This window comes from Strigops habroptila, chromosome 3 (assembly GCF_004027225.2).
Source record: "Strigops habroptila isolate Jane chromosome 3, bStrHab1.2.pri, whole genome shotgun sequence".
Taxonomy (NCBI): Eukaryota; Metazoa; Chordata; class Aves; order Psittaciformes; family Psittacidae; genus Strigops; species Strigops habroptila.
This window is the reverse complement of record NC_044279.2, coordinates 4,768,291-4,788,446: the sequence shown is the minus strand read 5'-3', so window position 1 is coordinate 4,788,446 and position 20,156 is coordinate 4,768,291. Positions and strand designations below refer to the sequence as shown.

Here is a 20,156-nt window from a genome sequence, read left to right as displayed (position 1 = left end):
TGGCAGAGTTCATGGAGAAGAAACACAACCCATGAAGTTACGGCAGCAAATACAACCATCTGGGGGAGCAGTGGGCTTGCTCAGCCTTGGGTGGTACAAGGGGTTGTAAGGAAGGTCCATGCCACGCAGGTAACTACTTCTGGAAGCCAATGATTCTTTTATACCACGGATTCCTGACACACACTGCGGTGTAAGTGAAAGGGGAGGCAGGCTCTGCACTGCTACAGGGCAAGGCTGGCTTCAAACCGATGACCCGGAGGTGAAGGGCCCCTTCTCCTGTTATTAAGCCCGTCAGCCACACAAGCCTCCTGAAAATGATGTTTTGGGGTTTTTATTGCCACAGGGGTCATTTATAAAATCATAAACCCCAGGGTAGGAAACCAACCCGGCGGCAGCGACGCTCAAGCATGCATAGAAATAGCTGAAGGGCCAACGGGCCGAGTTCAGCCCTCCCGTGGCACCTTGAATAATGGTGTTGATTCCATGTGAGAAGGTCTGATTAATGGAGGGGAGGAGGAAAATGGATAAACGACTTACCAAAAGCTAGTTCTTTTATTATTGCAACCAGAAAGGACCAAAGACTGTGTATTTCGTACGTCTGCACATTACACGTGGGAAAAATAAAGCCAACCAAGGATCAGGTTTGCAACATCCAACAATTCAAAACGAAATTAAAGGCAAAAATCAAACCCAAGACTGGTAATTAGCGGGGACGGACTATAAATGAGGTGGCATTGAACAAAGAAGGTAACAGTGCACTTTTAATAAACCAATTTCATCCGTATCTCCACTGATTTGCAATTTAACAGTTCTATCAGCAAAGCCTCATTTCCCTGCCTAAACTGGTACTTTTAAAAACACGACTGATTCATTCCCATTAATATCAATTTGGATGCATTTAGAAAATAACTCTTAATATCTGTGCAACAGGTTGAAGGGTCAGAGTCTCAAACATCAGCTGTTTCTCACTGGGTGGCTTTGAAGTAGAAATATCCCCAAATGAACCAACGAAGTCTAAAATCCCTTTGGAAACAAAAGGTGTCATTTTTGTTTTCCAGATTTGTCCTTATATTTTCTTTAGCTCTCAGAACTATTGCACTACAACATTTAATACTGACTTTTTTATCTCTGCAATTCCCCTCCCCTCATTTTCAATGGGGAATACAACTTGTATTCACTTTTCTGGTCTTTCCAAGGGGATACACAAGGCAGAGGGACACATTCTGCATCTCCTCCATCTAAACACAAGCCCGATGGTTTTGGCAAACTCGCTACCACTTGTTAAAAGAAAAGAAGAAAGTAAAAAAGCTCAGTTCCAGCTACAGATCAACACACCGTAGCTCCCATTCGAGGCGCAGAGCCCCCTGGCCTAAGCTCTCAATTCAGAAGGCATTAAAGCACATGTATAACGAAGTGTGGGAACAGGCTCCTTGAAGGCAACAGGATTACTCACTTCTTAAGAAGTTACCACATGTTTAAGTGTCTGAATCGAGGCCTAATTATGGTGCTGGCCGACTCCTCGCGCACGCACCACTGGGGCAGATCTCACCAATCCCTTAACGCCATAGGGGCAGGCGGATGTCACCCGGGCTTTTAAATAGCTGCAAGGTTGGTTTTCTGGGGCAAATGAAGGTAAAAAGCCCTAAAAAAATAATAATTACAAAAAAAAAAAAACAAAACACCCCACCCCAGAATTACTTTATAAATATCAGGTATTTACACGTGTGAACGTCTTTTAATGGGAAGTGTTTTTACACACCAATGAAATGTACAAGCAATGAAAAGGTACATTGACAAAGACTAAAAAACCAAAACCCCCCCTCCCCAAAAAACCAAAGTATAAAATATATTACAGGTCCACGGAAATCAATTCACACGGAAGGAAAAAAAAAAAAACCTGACACAATAGAAACTTTGTTTTTTCCTTTTTAAAAAATAGAAGATATATCACAAAAGCTTGAACGTGTTTTATTTTATGTTAGTACTAAAAATCAAGGGAAAAAAGCTTCATATATTCTCGTCACAAAAATATTTACCAGCCACTCTTTTATTTCGGCGTTATGATTATCTGGCTCAGCAGGAGTCGAGGCTGAACTGTATCCAGACTACAGAAATCATTCCAGAAGGTCGTCTCAGTTTACAACTTACTGCAAATTTACATTTTCTCCTCCTCTCAGCACCTTGCTGCAAAGGTTCAAGAGGGATTAAGAACAAATCGAGAAGGAATAGGGCAGGTATCTGTATTTACAACATTCCTCTTTGTTGCTGCCGAGCCACAGGAGCGGGAGCGGGACCATGAAGTACCGAAGTCTTCATGTCACCCTGTGCAAATTAGCCTCGGTAGGTGAAAGACAGCATCAGAATGTACCAAAATCCAACCCCCTGGGCTCGGATGGTCTGTGAAACGCAATAGCCCCTGATGGAGAGCATCTCCTCACCCCTGATTCACTCCAGAGTCATAACCCTGACAGCCGGTGACGGAGGGTGGGACAGGAGCCGGCTGGATTCCCCCCCTGCAGCGGAGTCAGGGCAGAAGGTGCCGCGGCGACCACACGACTTCGGTCCACTGTAGAGTCTTCAGTGTGCCCTGTGCTTCCTCTTCTTGTGTTTCTTATCCTTCTTTTTGTTGGCACACTTGGAGCAGAACCATTGTATCTCTTCTGGGGGTGCAGTCGTAATCCCGACGCAAGGCCTGCGAAGGATGGGAAAACAGAGCATCACCTCAGTGGAGTAACGTTGCTTTTGTTTCTTACCCAAAGAAATGAAACTTTTCAGTGGGAGACATGTTAATTCAAAGTAATTTGAGCTATATTAATTCAAATTAATATAGAAATTATATTATCATTATCTTCATGATCGAACAGAAACCTAAAACCACACTTGCTTTGAAACAAACAAATATCGAAAGGACACTCGGATAAGAAATGATATTTTACTAGAAAATAAAAGTGCACTTTCAGGTATAATAGGCTAGATTTAAAATAATATCAAAGGCTTCTTTAACACATCTGCAGCAAAACTCTTGATTTTATGTAGCTGTTTAAGAGAATGCCTAAAAAAGTGATTAATTCCCTCCAACCCTTTTATGGGAGCTGACATTTATATTACTGTTCATACAATGCTTCATAATTTGAAATGTCTCTCTGTATACACTATGCTCATAATCCTGGAGTTCTCACAGAATTACCGGAATCAGCAATATTTCCCAGCAGTTTCCAAACCAAATGCCCATTAATTAAAAAGTAACTCTCCTTCACAGCTTACAATCTGCTGCTTCAAATTCCAGAGACACAGAGATAAAAATATCTCCCAGATGATTAAATTGGACACATTAAAAGCATTTAAATATTCCTGGCGTCACAAACCATTACATAAAAAAGAAGGGTTTTTAATAATAGAGCCCCAATCTGCTGAGGAACAGCAGAAGAGGAGGGATGAGCAACTTACCAGTGATACCAATCGTCGCAGTCATCACAACCTATCATTGGACTGCCATCATCTGGCTTGTTACAGCCAGGACAGATCCAGATCTGGTTACCCCACTCGTCTCGGATCTGGTGCAAAGAAAAGGGAAGTCAGTTGGTTTTCAGGGCTAAGCAGGCAGTAAAATTGATATTTAATAATTAATACAATTCTTGCTTCTCTGAAACAGCTATTCGGTGGCTGCCGCTGTTACGGATTCTCTGATCAGAAGTGCTTGGAGTGATGTTTCAATTGATTTTCCTATGCTGTACATGACAAAAGCATGCATTTTTCTCTATTGTCCCATAAACCAGTAAAGCCAGTTACAGTCACATACAGCAGCCAGGGCTTAAGGACACAATTCCTTCTCTCTCTATACTATGGTGACTCTTAAAATTCTACCCTGCTAATGGCAAGAGCGAGCACCGGCAGCCTTCTGTGTAAGATAACAGCTTATATACATGTAAAACATACAGTGCCATGTGTATACATTGCTGTATTACTTATTAGCCAAAGTCTTCAACTTCAACTAGCTGATAAGATCAGGATATAAAAAAAGTTGTTACTGAGTAACTTTCCATTCCCCCGATGACATTTTTGTCGCAGTACAATTCACTAAAGGGTAAAGGAAACAAGAAAGGCAGATCATTTACAGCATGAGGCAGCTGCTTACTGGATTTAGCATATTCAGAGCTTTATGATTTCTATTTTATGTTTACATCATGATTTTAAAGCTAATTGATTGCAATAATCATTCCTATCTGCTTGAATGAGTCTAGAGGGGGGTCATGAAGATGAGGAGAGGGCTGGAGCACCTCTCCTGTGGTGACAGGCTGAGAGAGCTGGGCTTGCTCAGCCTGGAGAAGAGAAGGCTCCGGGGGAGACCTCAGAGCAGGCTTGCAATACCTTTAGGTGCCAATCACTGTGAGGGTGCTGAGGCGCTGGCACAGGGTGCCCAGAGAAGCTGTGGCTGCCCCATCCCTGGCAGTGTTCAAGGCCAGGTTGGACACAGGGGCTTGGAGCAACCTGCTCTAGTGGAAGGTGTCCCTGCCCGTGGCAGGGGCTTGGGACTGGATGAGCTCTAAGGTCCCTTCCAACCCAAACCATTCTATGATTCTATGATCTAATCTCACATCTGCAAAGTCATTTTAAGTCGGCAGAGAAGCATCTGCTGTGCTTGGTGTGAAGAGGTTTGCAGTCATTGCTGTGGGGTGATGCTGCTGGGCAGGAGCAGATGCTGGGCTGTGGTAGGGGCTGTTGGTCTGACAGCTACAGCCCTTCACCACCTACTTGAGCAACTTGGATGCACCCACACAATCGTCCATCCTCCAGCACAGGCACTGGTGGTGCTGGGTGCAGGCAGCACTGCCTGATGTCTCATTGAAGAGATATACTCTAACTTTCCCAAACTGCTGAATGAGGATGTTAAAAGTATTGCATCACTTCTCATTCCCTAGTGAGCCAAGGGTCGTGGAAGGAGGGACGGTGTGTGATTGCTGAGTGCTATTTTAGTACAAACCACTGAGAGTTAATGATCAGAGCACGCTGAGTGAGATGCTATCCTACAGGGAGATCCCACATCCTTTCTTTCTTCCTTCTAAACTACAAAATCATCCTCCTGTCCTCCCCTGCAGAAGGAAGTTGCACACCTCTGTCACACTGGCTCCAATCTTATCTCTGGAAGAGCTTTCCCGTGTGACCTAGGGAAAGCCATTTCGTCATTCTGTGTCCTGAATTCCCTTCATACAAGAGGCTAATAGTTAGTAATTATTCCCCAACCTCTCTCTCAGCTTTTGGAGTTATAAATGTCTCATATCAGGAGTCTCTCTGCCTGTGCACACAGTTGGAGCCTAATGCAGTAAACCCCTGGTTTCAACTATAATGCTGCAAAAGAAAGGAATAACCTGGAGCCTACATGTCCTTTGAATTCTCCGTAAGCGTGTTACCACCAGAAGTACCCAGGCAAAGTTCTAGGATTTCCTTCTTTAAACTAACATAATCTCTTCAATTATTTGCTTTACTGAAGAAAATGGGATGTAGTGCAGTATTCTGGAAATGTTTCTCTTTTAGAGTGAATTTCCAAGCTTAATACATAAGAGTTTCACTGTATTTATACCTGTGACACAGAAGGTGAGGATGTGTATCCTACACCCTGAAGATATGCACAGCCCATGTGAGGTCTAGTGCTGTAAGTAACTCAGGAGTGAAATGTAGCAGTTGTTTAAATAGAGACCAGTAACATGATATATAACAGTTTAAGCCCAGCAGGGAAGAGCACTTTTTCCATTAGAAAGAGCAGGGTAGATTTACATTAGGAATCATTATAAAAACAGGGATTAAAAAAAAAAAGAGAAATATCATGATATGTTGCAATTAAAGCATAGGAAACTATAATAAAAGCAAGTTTTAGGTGTTTTAAATGGTAAGTTTTTAAAGTGCTACCACTACAGATGAGCAAGGTGTGACCAACCATGCTGGAATTTGGCCAGGACAGGGAGGATAATGATGCTGCTACTGTTAATGGTATATGCTGCTCTTGAGTGCTCAGGAATGGTCAGGACTTCCTTTTTACATTGCACCTAATGCAGAAATTTTCTGCCTGAAGGTATGTCCATGTGCTGTTAGAGAATGTAGTTCCTACACCATGTTCGATGGGAGACTTCTCTAAAAGAACAGAGAAGTCTTAATGCCACCAGACAGAGGCCACGTTCAGAGCATATGTCAAACAGATGAATGAACTGCAGACTAATGAACCACCTACAGCCTTCCTGAGGTGCACAAACATCTGCAATTTCTGTATGTCGAGGAAGGCAGAAAAGAGATTTGTGGACTCTACACATTTCAAATGAGGGCTAAGTCAAATTCTTGATGTTGTACGAGGTTTTGTACTTTACCTGACTGACAGCAAAATCTATGGCGAGTTTGACATTTGAGGTTTCAATTCAGTGCTTATGAAAGCATCTATATAAAAACATTTCCACCTTCAAAAATAAATGCTCTAACTCAGTGAGCAGAAAACACCAAGTGGGATATAACTGGATGTATAGAAACTTAAACATTAAACTGGGAACAAAGGAAAAAATCAGTCCAAGTAGCAGTGTTTTAATGGTTATTAACCCCTCAAAACATGTGCATGGAAGCAAGGGCTGGATAAAGAGTGGCTTAAAGGAGAGGAGCATCACGAGGTACCATCAGTCTGAGGTGATGAGTCACCCAGGAGCTCAACAACTCAAGAGAGGAATGTCACTGGCACTGGGACAAACACAGCAGCGTGTGTAACCTACCACATAAGTACTGACGGTCTCGGTCACCACGCTCCTAACCGGAGCTTTGGAGCCTCCTGCCGCCGAGACGGCTGGAGAGGGCGGTGGGATCAGGACTGGTGAGACGGTGGCTTGTGGAGGAGGAGGAGCTGGAGCTGGAGGAGGTGTGACATGAACAGGAGCTGGTACTGGTGATGGAACGGGTGGAGGAGTTTTGGGCCGGTTCACGGGAGTAGCAGGTTTGGCCTCTGGAGCTGGCACCACCTTGCTGATGACTCTGTAGGACCAAAAATGAGAGTTGTTAGAGTTGATGGGAAAGAAAGCAACGACTGATCACCAACTAAATATAAAGAAACTATAATGCAGCTAATTCACATCATCTTTAAGTCATCAGGGACTGTTTCAACCCAACACAAGGACTGCTGCATTGCTACACCCATCCATTGGACAGGATAAAGCACAGAGCCTTTACAAAGTGAACACCAGGACAGCCTGAACCATTCTATAGCTCTCTGTCATCCAAATATTCTTTGTGGCTTTACTAAACCTTGTTTCGTTAAGTTTTATTACATTAGCTCAGTTTGTGGGAAATATTAGAAAGGAAAGTTAATCAGCTGTGAACAGCACTGATTTTAATCTTCAAGCTGAGAGACGATATCATCCTCTTAAGATCCTACATTAGGGGGTTCTCCAAATATTTGCTGGTTTGGTATTTCTTTCCCCAAATGTTTATGAAATCAGCAGTGGATCTAGTCAGGACAAATAAATGACGCACACTATATACTCAGCAGTTAAAATATTGCTACTTACTCGAGTAGCTGAAGTAGACAGGATGTAGCTCTAGTAAATACACAGTATAGAATAATCTTGCCCAGGAAGGGGGATACATAGAGGACCCAACGTTTATTAATGATGTTGATACACAGTGTTACTGGTGTGCATGCAACTTAACAAGGCAGAAAAAGCCCTTACTCTAAGGCTCTAGATTAAAAACTTGAAGAGAAGGAAAAGGATGTTTTAGAAAACAAGAGAAAAAAACCCCAAAAAACCCAAAACACAGGATAGGTCTATTTGTTTTACTACATTTTGGTAAATCATTTAACTAATTTATTTATATTTGAATGGTAAGTGTGGGAGTGCAATTGATTTGTGATGGGACTGTATGAAGAAGGCGTTTAAAGAAAGGTTAGACATTCCAGAGAGGAGGATAGCTTAAGAAAGAAAAAAACCCAGAGACTTCAGTAGGAAAACCATGACAAAAATCCAATTGCAACAACTCCTGAGAACCAGGGAAGTCAAATGCTTGACTTCTCCAATGGGAACTTTACATTCAACTTTAGAGTTTAGTGAAACTCTATTATGATATTCAAAAGGCAGTATCACTATGATTGGAGACACTGTCTGCATTTCAAGTCAATAATCCAAGCCATCATTTGAGAAAGGCTTGGAATTATAAAGTATTTAATGCTTGGCTGAGATAATAGTGTTTTTCTCTCGAGATATGCCACTTGCACTACTAAATCAGAACTAGTTATAATAAAAACAGAGTTAGTAAAAGGACACAGAGTGATGGGTTTGATATTCCTCCTTAATGTGGCAACTGTAGCATCATACCTACCTTCTGAGACCTACTTTGAGTGGCTAGGGGAAAATAACCAAAACCAAGGAAGTTTAGAAGCTTAGAGTGGAGCAGAATCTAGAAGGTGTTAGATGATTTTCCATCAGCAACACTGAAGCCATTCACAGCACTTGATGTTCTAGTAATCACTTCACGTACCTAATCTGTGAGCCGAGGCTCTTTATGTGTGTCAGTAAGGTGCTAGACTGTGAGTCAAAGCAAAGGACTCGTCATTTACGTTGTCTGTGACTTGCAGAAGGAAGGAAGTCCTACTAGCAGGCCTATGTGGGTGCAACCTACACATGAAACCCAGCCTCTTTCTCCTGTTAGTGGGCTACATCTGAAAACCCACTGATACCTCCGACCAAGAAAAGTTTTCTCTGGCTCTTGAATGTCCATGATGTGCTTCTGGTTCAATGAAAGCCTTAGTATGTGGCTCTCTGGGGCTCTGCCACCCAACTCAGATGCTTCTTCCGTGCCTTCCTCCTTCCACTGCTCCCACAGAGAGCCCTGGCTCCCAGCGCTGAATGCCTAAGACCTTGTTGGTGGCAATACTCCCATGGCTTGCAAAGTCATCCTCATGACTTGAGAGCCACCTCTCAATAAAGAATCTTAGCAATTATAAAAGCAAGGGGGGGGACAGACAGCAAAATATTTGGCACAGCAGAAGTCATTTGGACAGTTTCAAACATCATTACCCTTTCTTTCCCTCTTGTACCCCCTTCAAGTAAACAAAGTCCTGCTACGAGTTCTTCAGGGAGTCAACCCTCCCCAAGTCTAGACTAGGAAATGTATTAGCTAATAGGATTTTAAACACAACTCTGCACACAGTGTAAACAGTTTTAAAGAAGTATTAGCTAATACAATTTGAATAAGAGTGGCCATGCCCAGCTAACATATGAAATTAAATTACACAGTTTCTTGGTCTAGATAAAGCCAGGTTCTCCTCCCGAACAGGGTCTTCGGAGCCACTCTGCTAATAACTGCAGGAGCTACAAGGAATACCACATATGAAATCTTCCAAAACTACAAATATTCATTAGTGGGCGACACACACTCATTGATTGGCTGGTTTGCTTCAAGTGTGCAATTAGGACATGTTCAGTATATAGGGCAGCTTGTTTATCTTGATTTTAGAGCTCAGTTATCAAAACAGGAGATCGGCATTTCGGAGCACGCTTGGGCCTACCACTCCCTTGGGCTAATGAAGTTCAGAGACTTCAGACTCCAGAGTGGAGAAATGAATGGCTTTGTGCTACACCATTAGAGGTGATGGAGTAATCTCAGCGAGGGTGGTTTAGCCTGTCCTCTCTCCTGAAGAAGGGGCTGCATACGCGGCAATATGGAGGTGGGGAGAAATCAAAGGGAAATAGCAGTCCCACGACTAATAATTAATGTTACTTCAGACTTGGAAGAGAAACCTGGTATCAAAACACTATGTAAATGATGGCAAGATTTATGAGCTCTGTTTTATAGACAGGAGAAGTGAGGCACAAAGCATACTGCAAGTAGGCTGTACTCAATACTGCAGAGCTTCGATCCACCTGGTACCTAGGTTCTTGCTAGGATTTAAACTCTACATTTGCACATAACCATACAAATTTCATTGCCTTCTTTTCCAAACATGTTTTTCATATGCTTCCAAAATCAGCACTTGTATATATTAGTCTGCAAGTGCAACACTAAATAACACAAAATTTCACCTTCTTCCCCACCCTAATCCAAGACCTCTAAAACCGAGGCTGGATTAATATTTTTTGGAGTAATCAAACACGAATGAACATCAACCACCACTCGGAGTCCTGACACAAGGATTACACTCCTCTGCAAGCTGCTTGCCTGGCAATGTATCACAAACATGTTCTACATTGGAAGGTAAAAAGTCAATTAAATGCTTTTGAGTTAAAATAGTTCCTCCAGAATGAAGTGGTGTGAGAAAACCCCTGGAATAGATGTGGTAATAAGAGCCTCCATAAATCATAACTAAAGGTTACCACTCCCTTTACAAAAGAAAAAGAGAAGGTAAACACTGTGTATCTGGTTGTATCCGACCTAAATTCACTACAGATTTCTTTTTAAATGCTATCAGGAACTGTAATTCTTACAGAACCTCATCTTACTTATAACTGAACACAAGTATCAGTACACCTCTTCATAATGGTAGAGTGAATAAAACCCCATTTTAATCATCACTCTGGGACAATCATCAAGATAGAAAAGACTCTATCATGGCCTGGTTGGACAGGGCTTGGAGCAACCTGCTCTAGTGGAACATGTCCCTGCCCGTGGCAGGTGGTTGGAGCTGGATGAGCTTTAAGCTCCCTTCCAACCCAAACCAGTCTGGGATTCCATGAATCACCCCATTCACAGCTACAGATCCAAACCCAAACAGGATGAAAATGAAGTGTTGGCTTGCAAGTAAAGTGCAAATTCTGCCAAGATTTCAAAGTGTCACAACAGGTCAGTTGGTTTATAATCAGCTCTAACTGGCATGACCTGTAACACGCTACATCTGGAGCAAAATGAGGCTCGGAGGTGTGAGATGGTTTCCTATCTTTGGAAGTAATTTATTTGATTTCATTCTGATCCTTACAGCTGAAAGCCTCATTGACTGCTTCATATAAACACAGAGGAAAGACATGTGCACCGAAAGGAAATGGCTTTTCAAAAATAGGATATGAGCCACAGGACTGAATGATTGCTACGGGTGATGAGCTCCAAAAACCCGCTGTATCAGGGCTTCGAAAGGTCTCGTAAAAACTCACAGCAATCTTTGTTTCTCAGAGGCAGAGCTCCATAGAAGCTGTTTCTCTGCCCAAAGGAAAACAAATTGAAAAGTCCTAATTCTTTAAGGAACCTATGACCCATTTTCAAGCAAGGAGCTACAGGGGTCTTTGTACATCAGAAAGTCACACCATCAACTGCACTGACATAAGCAAAACTAGTAAAACTCACTTGGATATTATTATCTATTAGTATTCCTGTTCCCTTATTGATATAAGTTCCTCGATGCCAGAAAATTAAGCAGCGTAACTATTTTATTACTCACACCTGGAAGAATCTCACACCTGGAACTGAGATTGTTGCACCAGAAAAAACCCCTAAATACTCTAAGACCGATGGGTAGAGTGTCAAAACCACCCAGGAGAATTCAGAAGATTTCCATATGGTTTAGATTGCTCACAGATTAGAAGTATTCTGAAAATTTTATTCCAAGCCTGGAGCAGAATCAGTGTAATTTAAGCTGCGTAATGTAGGCTAATTCCCATATTACTTTTAGAAAGGGAAATTTAAGTTTTTATCTCTTATGCCCTGCTGAGTATCTTATTCTGTGCAAACAAGTCGTATTGGCAAATACGAGCTCCAGAAATACGCACTGTGACCATACTCGTGCATTTGCAGAGAGCCAAAATGCATCAAACCTCCAGTGGAGCCCCTGGCAATTTTGCAAGTGCTGCAGTACTTACACTTGAAATGTAAAGAAGATATAAATAATTAACTTGATAAGTTGGCTGAAATGTGATATTCTTCTCTATCACGAAAAATGAACTTTGAACACTTATTCCTATATATGATTTCTGTGGCCAGTGCCTGGTCTCATACAAATGGCACAACTTCCATGTTGCTGACCTTCAGTGGTGCACGTGGAGCTCAACAGCCTATTCTCCATCTCATCACTATGGCAAAACCTCACAAACATCCCTTCTGGGCAAGTGAGTCTAGTAAATTCACAGGCACCATGTCACCTAGTCCCATTCACAAGTTTATTGATCTGCTTATCTTTTTGTCTCCACCATTACCCTGTTCCAGGATCTCACTGCTCCAGTGGCACAACAACCTCTTCTGATTTCCAGCCTACATTCATAGCCAACTAAGTCCCATTTGGTTTTCTGCCAACATTCTTCTTTAGCTTAAATTGCTTTCTCCCTCCAAAATGTTTACTTGCCTGAGGTATTTGTAGCCAGCAATCATATCACCTCTTCACATGCAAGACTAAACACACGAAGTTGCTCTCCTCCCTTATCATCTGTCATAACACAGACCCCCCTATGCTCCAACTAACCGTGCCCCAAGCTCTCCTCTGCACCTGCTCTTCCCAATTCATCCTTCCTGAACTGCCTTCAAGAATTGAACGTAGTATTTCAGATGAAGTTATCAACAGGTTCTCATATGATGGCTGTAATGACAGACCTATGGATCAGCTCCATACTTCTGGCTGAACTTTCTATGGGTACACTTCAAAGGCAAAGCCTTAACTGCAATTTGTCTTTTACTGAATTAAATACCATTTTCTGCCTTCTACTCAAGGGGAGACAGTTTGTTCCAGATTCGTCAGATCCTCATTTGTACTGACATGGTCCTTCAACCTCACTGCCAGAAAAAGGCATCAGTGTTCTACCTCCTTCTGTGACAATATTTTAAATGAAATTATTAAATCCAACCAGTCCTGAAATACATCCTTGAGCATGTTCACTAGTAACCTCCTCTCTGGTTAGATAAACTCTCTTACAACTCTCCACTGCTATCTTCCTTTGAGCTAGTTCCTCACTGCTGAGCAGCTCCTCTACCAATCCTGTCTCTGCCACCTTCCCTATGAATCCCCATTCTATGATTCTATGATTCTATGAATGTCCTGAGTGATAGCATTAAATGTTTTCCTGAAACCCATCTTGAATTTGCCATCTTTTATTCATCCATTAGAAAGCATTCCTTCTTCCAACAGTAGGACAGATGTCAACTTTATTCCAGCTGCATACACTTGAGTGTCTCACCTCTTCTCCATCACAGATGAGACCTTCCCTTGGAGGGGAAGTGGTTTGATCCTGCACCGAGCGACTGCTTCCCCAGTCCAGAAGAAATCATTCTGCAGTGGGAAGCGGAGGCAACTGCTCTCCGCATTGATGGTAGAAACAGATACCTGAGACACATGGCAAAAAATGAGCATTTCCATCCACGTCTCCCACAGGGACTGCCAACTGGACTAGGCTCACCTAGAAAATCAGCTGCTTATCAAAGATTTGCTATCAATCAAGCCTGTTGGGATGGCTCACTTCCATTTTGTGTTTTATTCCATTATTTAGAAGAATGAACATAGAATCATAAGGAAAGTGTTCTTTCTCTTCTTGGCTCATGTCCTCCGTGTTCTCCCTGTCTTCATTTCCATAGTCCTCTTTCTTCTTTTCCTATTTGCTCAAGATCCTTCACAACATTTCACCCAGTGTGACTTCTGCCAAACCTGACTTCACCTCCACAGTCTTTTGCCTTGAGATGTAACTTCTTTGCTAACAGTCCTTTTCTCCTTGAGGTACGATGTTTATTCCCAACGTTCTTTGGAAGGAGTTATTAATGCAATTCACTCTGTAGTCATTTCACTACAAGCACCCTGTTCCCACAGGCAGAAAACACCATGTTTGAATCCATTAGATCTTCAGTGCAGCTGACATTTCTAGCTATATCCTCTGGTTTATGGACATTTATACTCTTGAAATTGAACTGCGGGTTTTCTACTGTTTATTTTTCCATTATTTTAAGTAAAACAGAGTTCTGCTCTTGGCCTCCACCCTCTGCATCTGTATCTATTACACCAGAGTATTTCTTCCAACAGCCACAAGTACCTTTCTGCTGATGACTCCTACATCTTCTTCCCATTCTTTCTCACCATTCTGACTTACATTTCGGATGGTTCATTGCCAGTCTGACAAAACAAAACTGAGCTGGTAGCGTGGCGTCTTGGTATCTTTCATCTTCTTTTCTCTCTTATCATCAATAACAAGCTGCTCAGAGCTTCGATGTGAAAACCACCTGGCATTATCCCCTCTGCTGAGCTCTTGACAGCAAAACCAGAAGCTGGTAAAACATGTTTATGCCTATGAGCTCTTTGCAAATGTTCTCTTACTTGTTCCCTGAAAACTGCCCTTTATTGTAATTTGTTTTGGGAAACATTACGGGATGCATGATCTAGAAAGTGGCCCATAAACCAGTCCTACATCTACCCTGTGCAATGGGAATTAGTCTATTTTATCAACTACCAGAAAATTATGCCAAAATGGGTTTAGAAACCTCTACAACTGTAATTTCCAGCTTGTTACTGAGATATGGTCTTGAAAGAACCAAGCGAGGTGGTCAGTCCTGAACTTGGAGGCTTCACACAGCTAAAGATCAACTGCTCACAGGACGCCTTTACTAAATTCAGGTAGGACCATCTTTTGCTTTGGTGTCTATTAATGGCTATTTCTCTATGTTCCTCTTCTTCACATCCAGCTCCCCATGCAACATGAATCTTTGGGTCTATACAGTTTCCTCACTTTTGTTTAAAAACTTCAATAGAACAGTGACTAAAAAGAAGCAGCTCCGTCAAAGACGAGCAAATCAGTACCTCTCTCTTGCAGTCATCTTCTATAGAGACAAAGTCTATTTTTCAAACAAATACCAATCTGCCTTTCTAATCTTTCACACATATTTGATCGGTTTCTGTAGTGCTTGAGAAGGGCAGCTGCTCATGCCCATTTACACAAGCCATTCACTTATATGTCTAAACCTGCCTGAAGTAGGTTTTCTTTATAACTGTGGTATACATATACAACTTCTTTACTCTTGAGCAATAAGCAGCAAAATCAAAGAATCTCACAGTAACTTGTTTTGTTTTCTAATGACTCAAGCCTTCTTATGGATTCATTTCTGGAGTCATCACTCAATGTGGCCAGCAGCAAAATGAAAAGCATTTGCCACAGCCTAACACCTACCATAAACAGGATGAATAATTAGCTGGGGTGGCTTCAGTAATTAAAAAGGAAGAAAAAAGAGAAGGACTACATCTGATGTTGGGAGTAACACTCAAAGAAGAAAAAAGCTCTTCTAAATTACCTCTAGAAATATAAACAAAAACGATCATTTACTTGTTTTGGTAAAAGGGATATGGTATTCCTCACTTTTTTTCATGTAAAAGCTGCAATCCTGCAGCAAGGGAGAGGCTGGGGAACCTCCACTGAAGTGAACGAGACTTTTGGGTGGATACAAGACCACACATGGGGATTTTAGTGCAGGACTGAGGCCAATACGTTAGACTGAAAAAGAACCATCGGGAAAGGGATATGAATCATACCTGAGACAGTATCTTCATTAAAATACGTTCAGCATTCAGCATTGAAAATCAGTCCTCCAGCTCTTCCAATTCAAAAGACCACAGAACAGAAAAATGCAGGTATGTGTATGTACACACAAAGATTTATGAAAGCTGTAAAGATCACTGAAATTCCTCAAGCACACCTCTGCAGCCGTGGAGAGGAGCAGGATCGTTTTTCATTCCTCTGCCTCCTCACTTAGGTGGTCTATTGATCACATCAGAAATCATTTCACCATTACACGCTCTTTTACAGCGAAAGTGGGATTGACACCCAGAGAGTTAATTCTGTCAGCTCATGGTTAACACAGCCTTTCTCTGCTAAGGGCTACACTGTAAGGTAATTGGGATACCCATTAGTACTTGCAATAAACAGACTTTTGCTGCCTGGATGCTACTGTTCAATTTTGCCAAACAGTGGTTTACCCTTCTACGTTTTTCTCCTTGAAGTATCACTTTTTTCCCCCTCCTCTTTAATTCCACAGTAAGTTCTCCTCCAGAGCTTTCTGTTGAATAAGCAACGTCTCACAGGGTAACCAACACCGCCCACAGCTGTGTCCCACAATAGCCCCATGCTGCTTGCATTACGTCTTTGGGAGGATTTGGTCACGGTGCCTTAACTGCTCCAAACACTGCTCTTATTCATCCGAACGTGCAGAAGGAGGGGCTTCCAGCAGGATTCCTTTACCTGTTTCCCCACCACAAAACAGTGAAATAAATGGAATGGGTCATGAGCTACTTGGCTGGTAATGCAAACCTATGGCTTGACAAGTCAATAAAAAGCCAATCCTTTCCGCCCCAGCCACACATAGGGAGGCAAGGCTGGAGGCAAGCAATTGGGATGTGCCTACACAGGGAGGTTAATGAACCCCATTATTCAGCTATTGTGTGCAAACACTGTGAAGACAGTAATCTAAATTATCAAAGTCTGAGTAGCTCTCCATTAAATTGCACCAAAATTTAACAGTTTCACACGGTCTGATTTCTCCATGCAAGAACAACCCTATTAGAAGTCAAAGCTCTTGAATAGACACCAAAGGTGGCACTGTAAAAACAAGATGCTTTCTTGGTAGCTACATAGGGCAGAATCTAGTGTAACTGAAGCTAATAGGAAAGTCCTATCATAGATAGCTACCTTTCTTTTTCATAACTCCCAGGGAGATTAAGCAGTCTTAAAAAAATACATATTCATGTTACAGCAGCAACTACAGATCCCCAATGAACTTAGGGGAACATCAACATGGCCCTTGCCCAATTTCTTGTGTTCAGCTAGATCAATAAAAAGCTTATCAATGGATTTGCTAATACCTTCTTCTCTCCTCCCTTGGTGTCATTACTTATTTAAAGTCTGATTGTGTATGTGTGTGTGTAGCTTTCCTCAAGAAAACTCAATCTCTGGAGAGTTTGCAGCTCAACTCTTACATCAATCAAGCTCGTTGCAGATAGAAGATCCATCATTTAGGCATCTTTTTTTGGAGAACATTACACTATAATAAATCTGGTGGTGCTCTGCATGCTGCAGGTCAGATAATAAAGTTCTACAGAATTTTATAAAGTATGAATAAAGAACTGTTTTACTGCAATTCTGTTGCCCAACTGTGGTTGCACTTAACGTATCTTGAGCAAGGAACAGCGATGATTTAAACCACATAAATTGATGAGAAATAAACTCCTCCAACAGGCCAGCTGTGTTTCAGGTAGAGTTATAGCTTCACTGAGGAGATTTTCTCAAGCTGCACTTCCTTTCAGGCTTGCACTTTTTCAGATGTGTTATTGTTTTGACAACTTACAAAAATAAATGCTATGAGCAGCTTACTATGGTAGAAGCTGTGGCTGCCCCATCCCTGGCAGTGTTCAAGGCCAGGTTGGACAGGGATGGAGCAACCTGCTCTAGTGGAAGGTGTCCCTGTCCGTGGCAGGGGGTTGGAACTGGATGAGCTTTAAGGTCCCTTCCAACTCAAACCAGCCTGGGATTCATGATTCTTAGACGGACAATCACTGAAACTCAGTGTAATAAAACAGAAAGCGATAGGACAGGTTCCCCTGTCTTTTTAGTCCCAAACGTATGCTTCTGGGTCACCAATATTACATAGAGAGGTCATATCTACTGGTCACAAAATAATTTAGTCTACATTGCCCCTTGAGATTCCCTACAAAGGATGTCAGCTAGCTCTGCTAGCGGCTTTTGTCATGGGGACATCATGCAGTCGAGTGAGCCTCCAAACGAACATCAGTTGGACTGATAATATCCTACCAAGCGATAAAAAGCTTTAGCGAAGTCAATTAAATATCTGGGTAACAAAGATTTTTCTATCCCTTAATCCTTTTAGGATTTTATTTTACAATCCACAGGTTATTTAAGATACATTTTTATTGACACACACATATCTGAGCATGTGTGACATTTGTTTTTGGAGAAAGTCACATATCTACTCACTTTAAAAATAACTAAGACAAGCGGCAACTTCATTAGAGCAGTAGGTCAAGTTTACAAGTTAAACACTGTTAAAATACCTGTCTGTTCCCTTCTTATGCCTGGTTTCTAGGTTCCTCTGCTGATGGCAGAGCTGTGACACCATGAAGCACAAGTCTGGAGCAAAGGCCTGAAATTTTAAGGTAAATATATATCCTGCTTCTAAGTCGCAGAAGCAGTGAAACAGCAACCACTGAGTGGCACTCTGCTTTGTGGTCTGGTGCAAATGTCAGAAGCCATGTGTTTTTTCTTAAGAACTGTATTTAAATGTCGAATAAATTTAGCAGAAGCATCAAAAATTACAGCACATACTTTAGCTGAAGTTTATGTCAACTATGGTAGCAGCTGAAATGTCAACACCTCATCAATAGACAGGCTTATAAAAAGTTCTGTGCATGAAAAATAGCGACACAAAAAGAAACTACGATGCAGCTGAATAACAGCACCAAATTCTGCTCATCATTTGCAGATGACTTAAAATTTAGAAGTCTATACTAGCTGTGGGTTTCTGTTTTGTTTTGTTTTTTAAGAAGATAGCATCTCTAGTTCCTTCCTATTCTAACTCAGTTAGCAATCTACCTTGATAACACTGGAATGGAAAAAAACCCCCCAGTGAAAAAACCCTTCCGACATATCATTCAAATCATATCTAAAAAGGTGGCCATAAATATTTTAGAACCCAAGCAAACCAATAAGAGCCAGGCCCATTAAGGATAAGATCTTTTACAACAAATTAAATAAAACAATTTATTGAAGCCTGGACTTGAGATAAACTAGATTTACTAGCTGACCTTTTATTCATTTAAAGAACAAAATTAGCTCTAATTGCATTAGAATGGAATCCAGTAAATTTCTTCTAATGTGGCATCCATGCAAGTATTGCTGTAATTGTTTACAACTAAGATGGAAATGCTTCGATTAGAATCTACTTTCTTCTTGTTTTACTGTGCAGTTAAAGCACTTGCAAAAAACCCTAAAGTTGAACAGTTTTTCCAATATTGGTTTATCCATCCTTCAGCAAGGGCACATTTTCATGTCTGTTAAGCTTGAAGTATTAATAACTGTCTCTTTTCAGCTGATGCATGTTGTAAGAATATTTGCACACCAGAGAAGCTCGAATGCAGGTATCACTTTGAATCTAGGAGCAATATGTACTCATTTTCACAGAAATAAGTAAGAAGGAGACTTCTCCGCTGCTACCATCACTGCTTTGTATGTTGGTCCAAGCGGAGAAGTCAAGAACTGAAATGATAGAGAATAAACTGCTACACTGCAAAGGCATTTCCTCACCACTGCAGGATTATTTGAGTAACCTCGTGTTGCTGTTGTTGTGCTGTGTTTATGGCGTGATGGGAATCTCCATTTCAAGCATCATCAATCTGACACTTTCTCTTCAGGTACCTGGAAGACTTTGTGGCCTCACCACATCTGGAAGTACTTTTAAAGACAATGTTTTAGATGGAGTTCATAAAATCCCAGACTGGTTTGGGTTGGGAGGGACCTTAAAGCTCATACAGTTCCAATCCCCTGCCACGGACAGGGACACCTTCCACTAGAGCAGGTTGCTCCAAGCCCCTGTGTCCAACCTGGCCTTGAACACTGCCAGGGATGGGGCAGCCACAGCTTCTCTGGGCACCCTGTGCTAGCGCCTCGGCACCCTCACAGGGAACAACTTCTCCCTAATGTCCAATCTAAATCTATCCTCAACTCTTCTTTTGGGTTCTCCCAAACAAACCAACCTCCATTGAACAGGTACTTCAGTACTTCCAAAAGCTTCCAGACAGCTCTTCTCTCGAACAGAGGACATTGAAATAACTCATTACTCCATTTGGTTTTTACTCATCGAACTCTATGAATCCCAAAAAACTTTTCTCATACCTTTCCATGGAGATTCATGACAATCCCATGCTAGCAAACTCCAGAGACATGCTAATTGAAACACAATATTTCTATACTATAATTACCAGATATTCAGCACTTCATTACAGACACTTTCCCTTACAAGAAAACATCACAAAGCTTTGATTTCTGCCTGTTAGGAGCTAATGAAGAGCTTGATGATCCTACTATGGTGTTTTCAACTAATAAGTTTAAATAGAGGTCGCTCAGACTTCTGGTATTACTTCAGAGGTCAAAGCCACACACAGAACTATGTAATGCTTTGCCTTAGAGCCACACCAGCTCCTTTCATAATGGTTATAACACCTGAAAATTCAAATA

At 41.7% G+C, this 20,156-nt stretch overlaps 1 protein-coding gene across 4 annotated transcripts in view; it reads right to left on the bottom strand.

The window, feature by feature from the left end:
- Window positions 1-533: 533 nt before the first annotated feature.
- TAF3 (TATA-box binding protein associated factor 3) overlaps window positions 534-20,156 on the bottom strand; it is a 122,401-nt gene continuing 102,778 nt past the window's right edge. For 3 of the 4 annotated variants that reach the window (XM_030480178.1, XM_030480180.1, XM_030480179.1), the window contains 3 exons: window positions 6,747-7,002; window positions 3,448-3,554; window positions 1,597-2,692 (listed from right to left, as the gene is read on the bottom strand). In XM_030480178.1, coding sequence (XP_030336038.1) covers window positions 2,578-2,692; window positions 3,448-3,554; window positions 6,747-7,002 — 478 coding nt within the window. In that variant the 3' untranslated portion in view covers window positions 1,597-2,577. Of the gene's footprint in view, window positions 2,693-3,447; window positions 3,555-6,746; window positions 7,003-20,156 lie in introns of all 4 variants that reach the window. The other variant, XM_030480176.1, reaches the window with a different exon arrangement.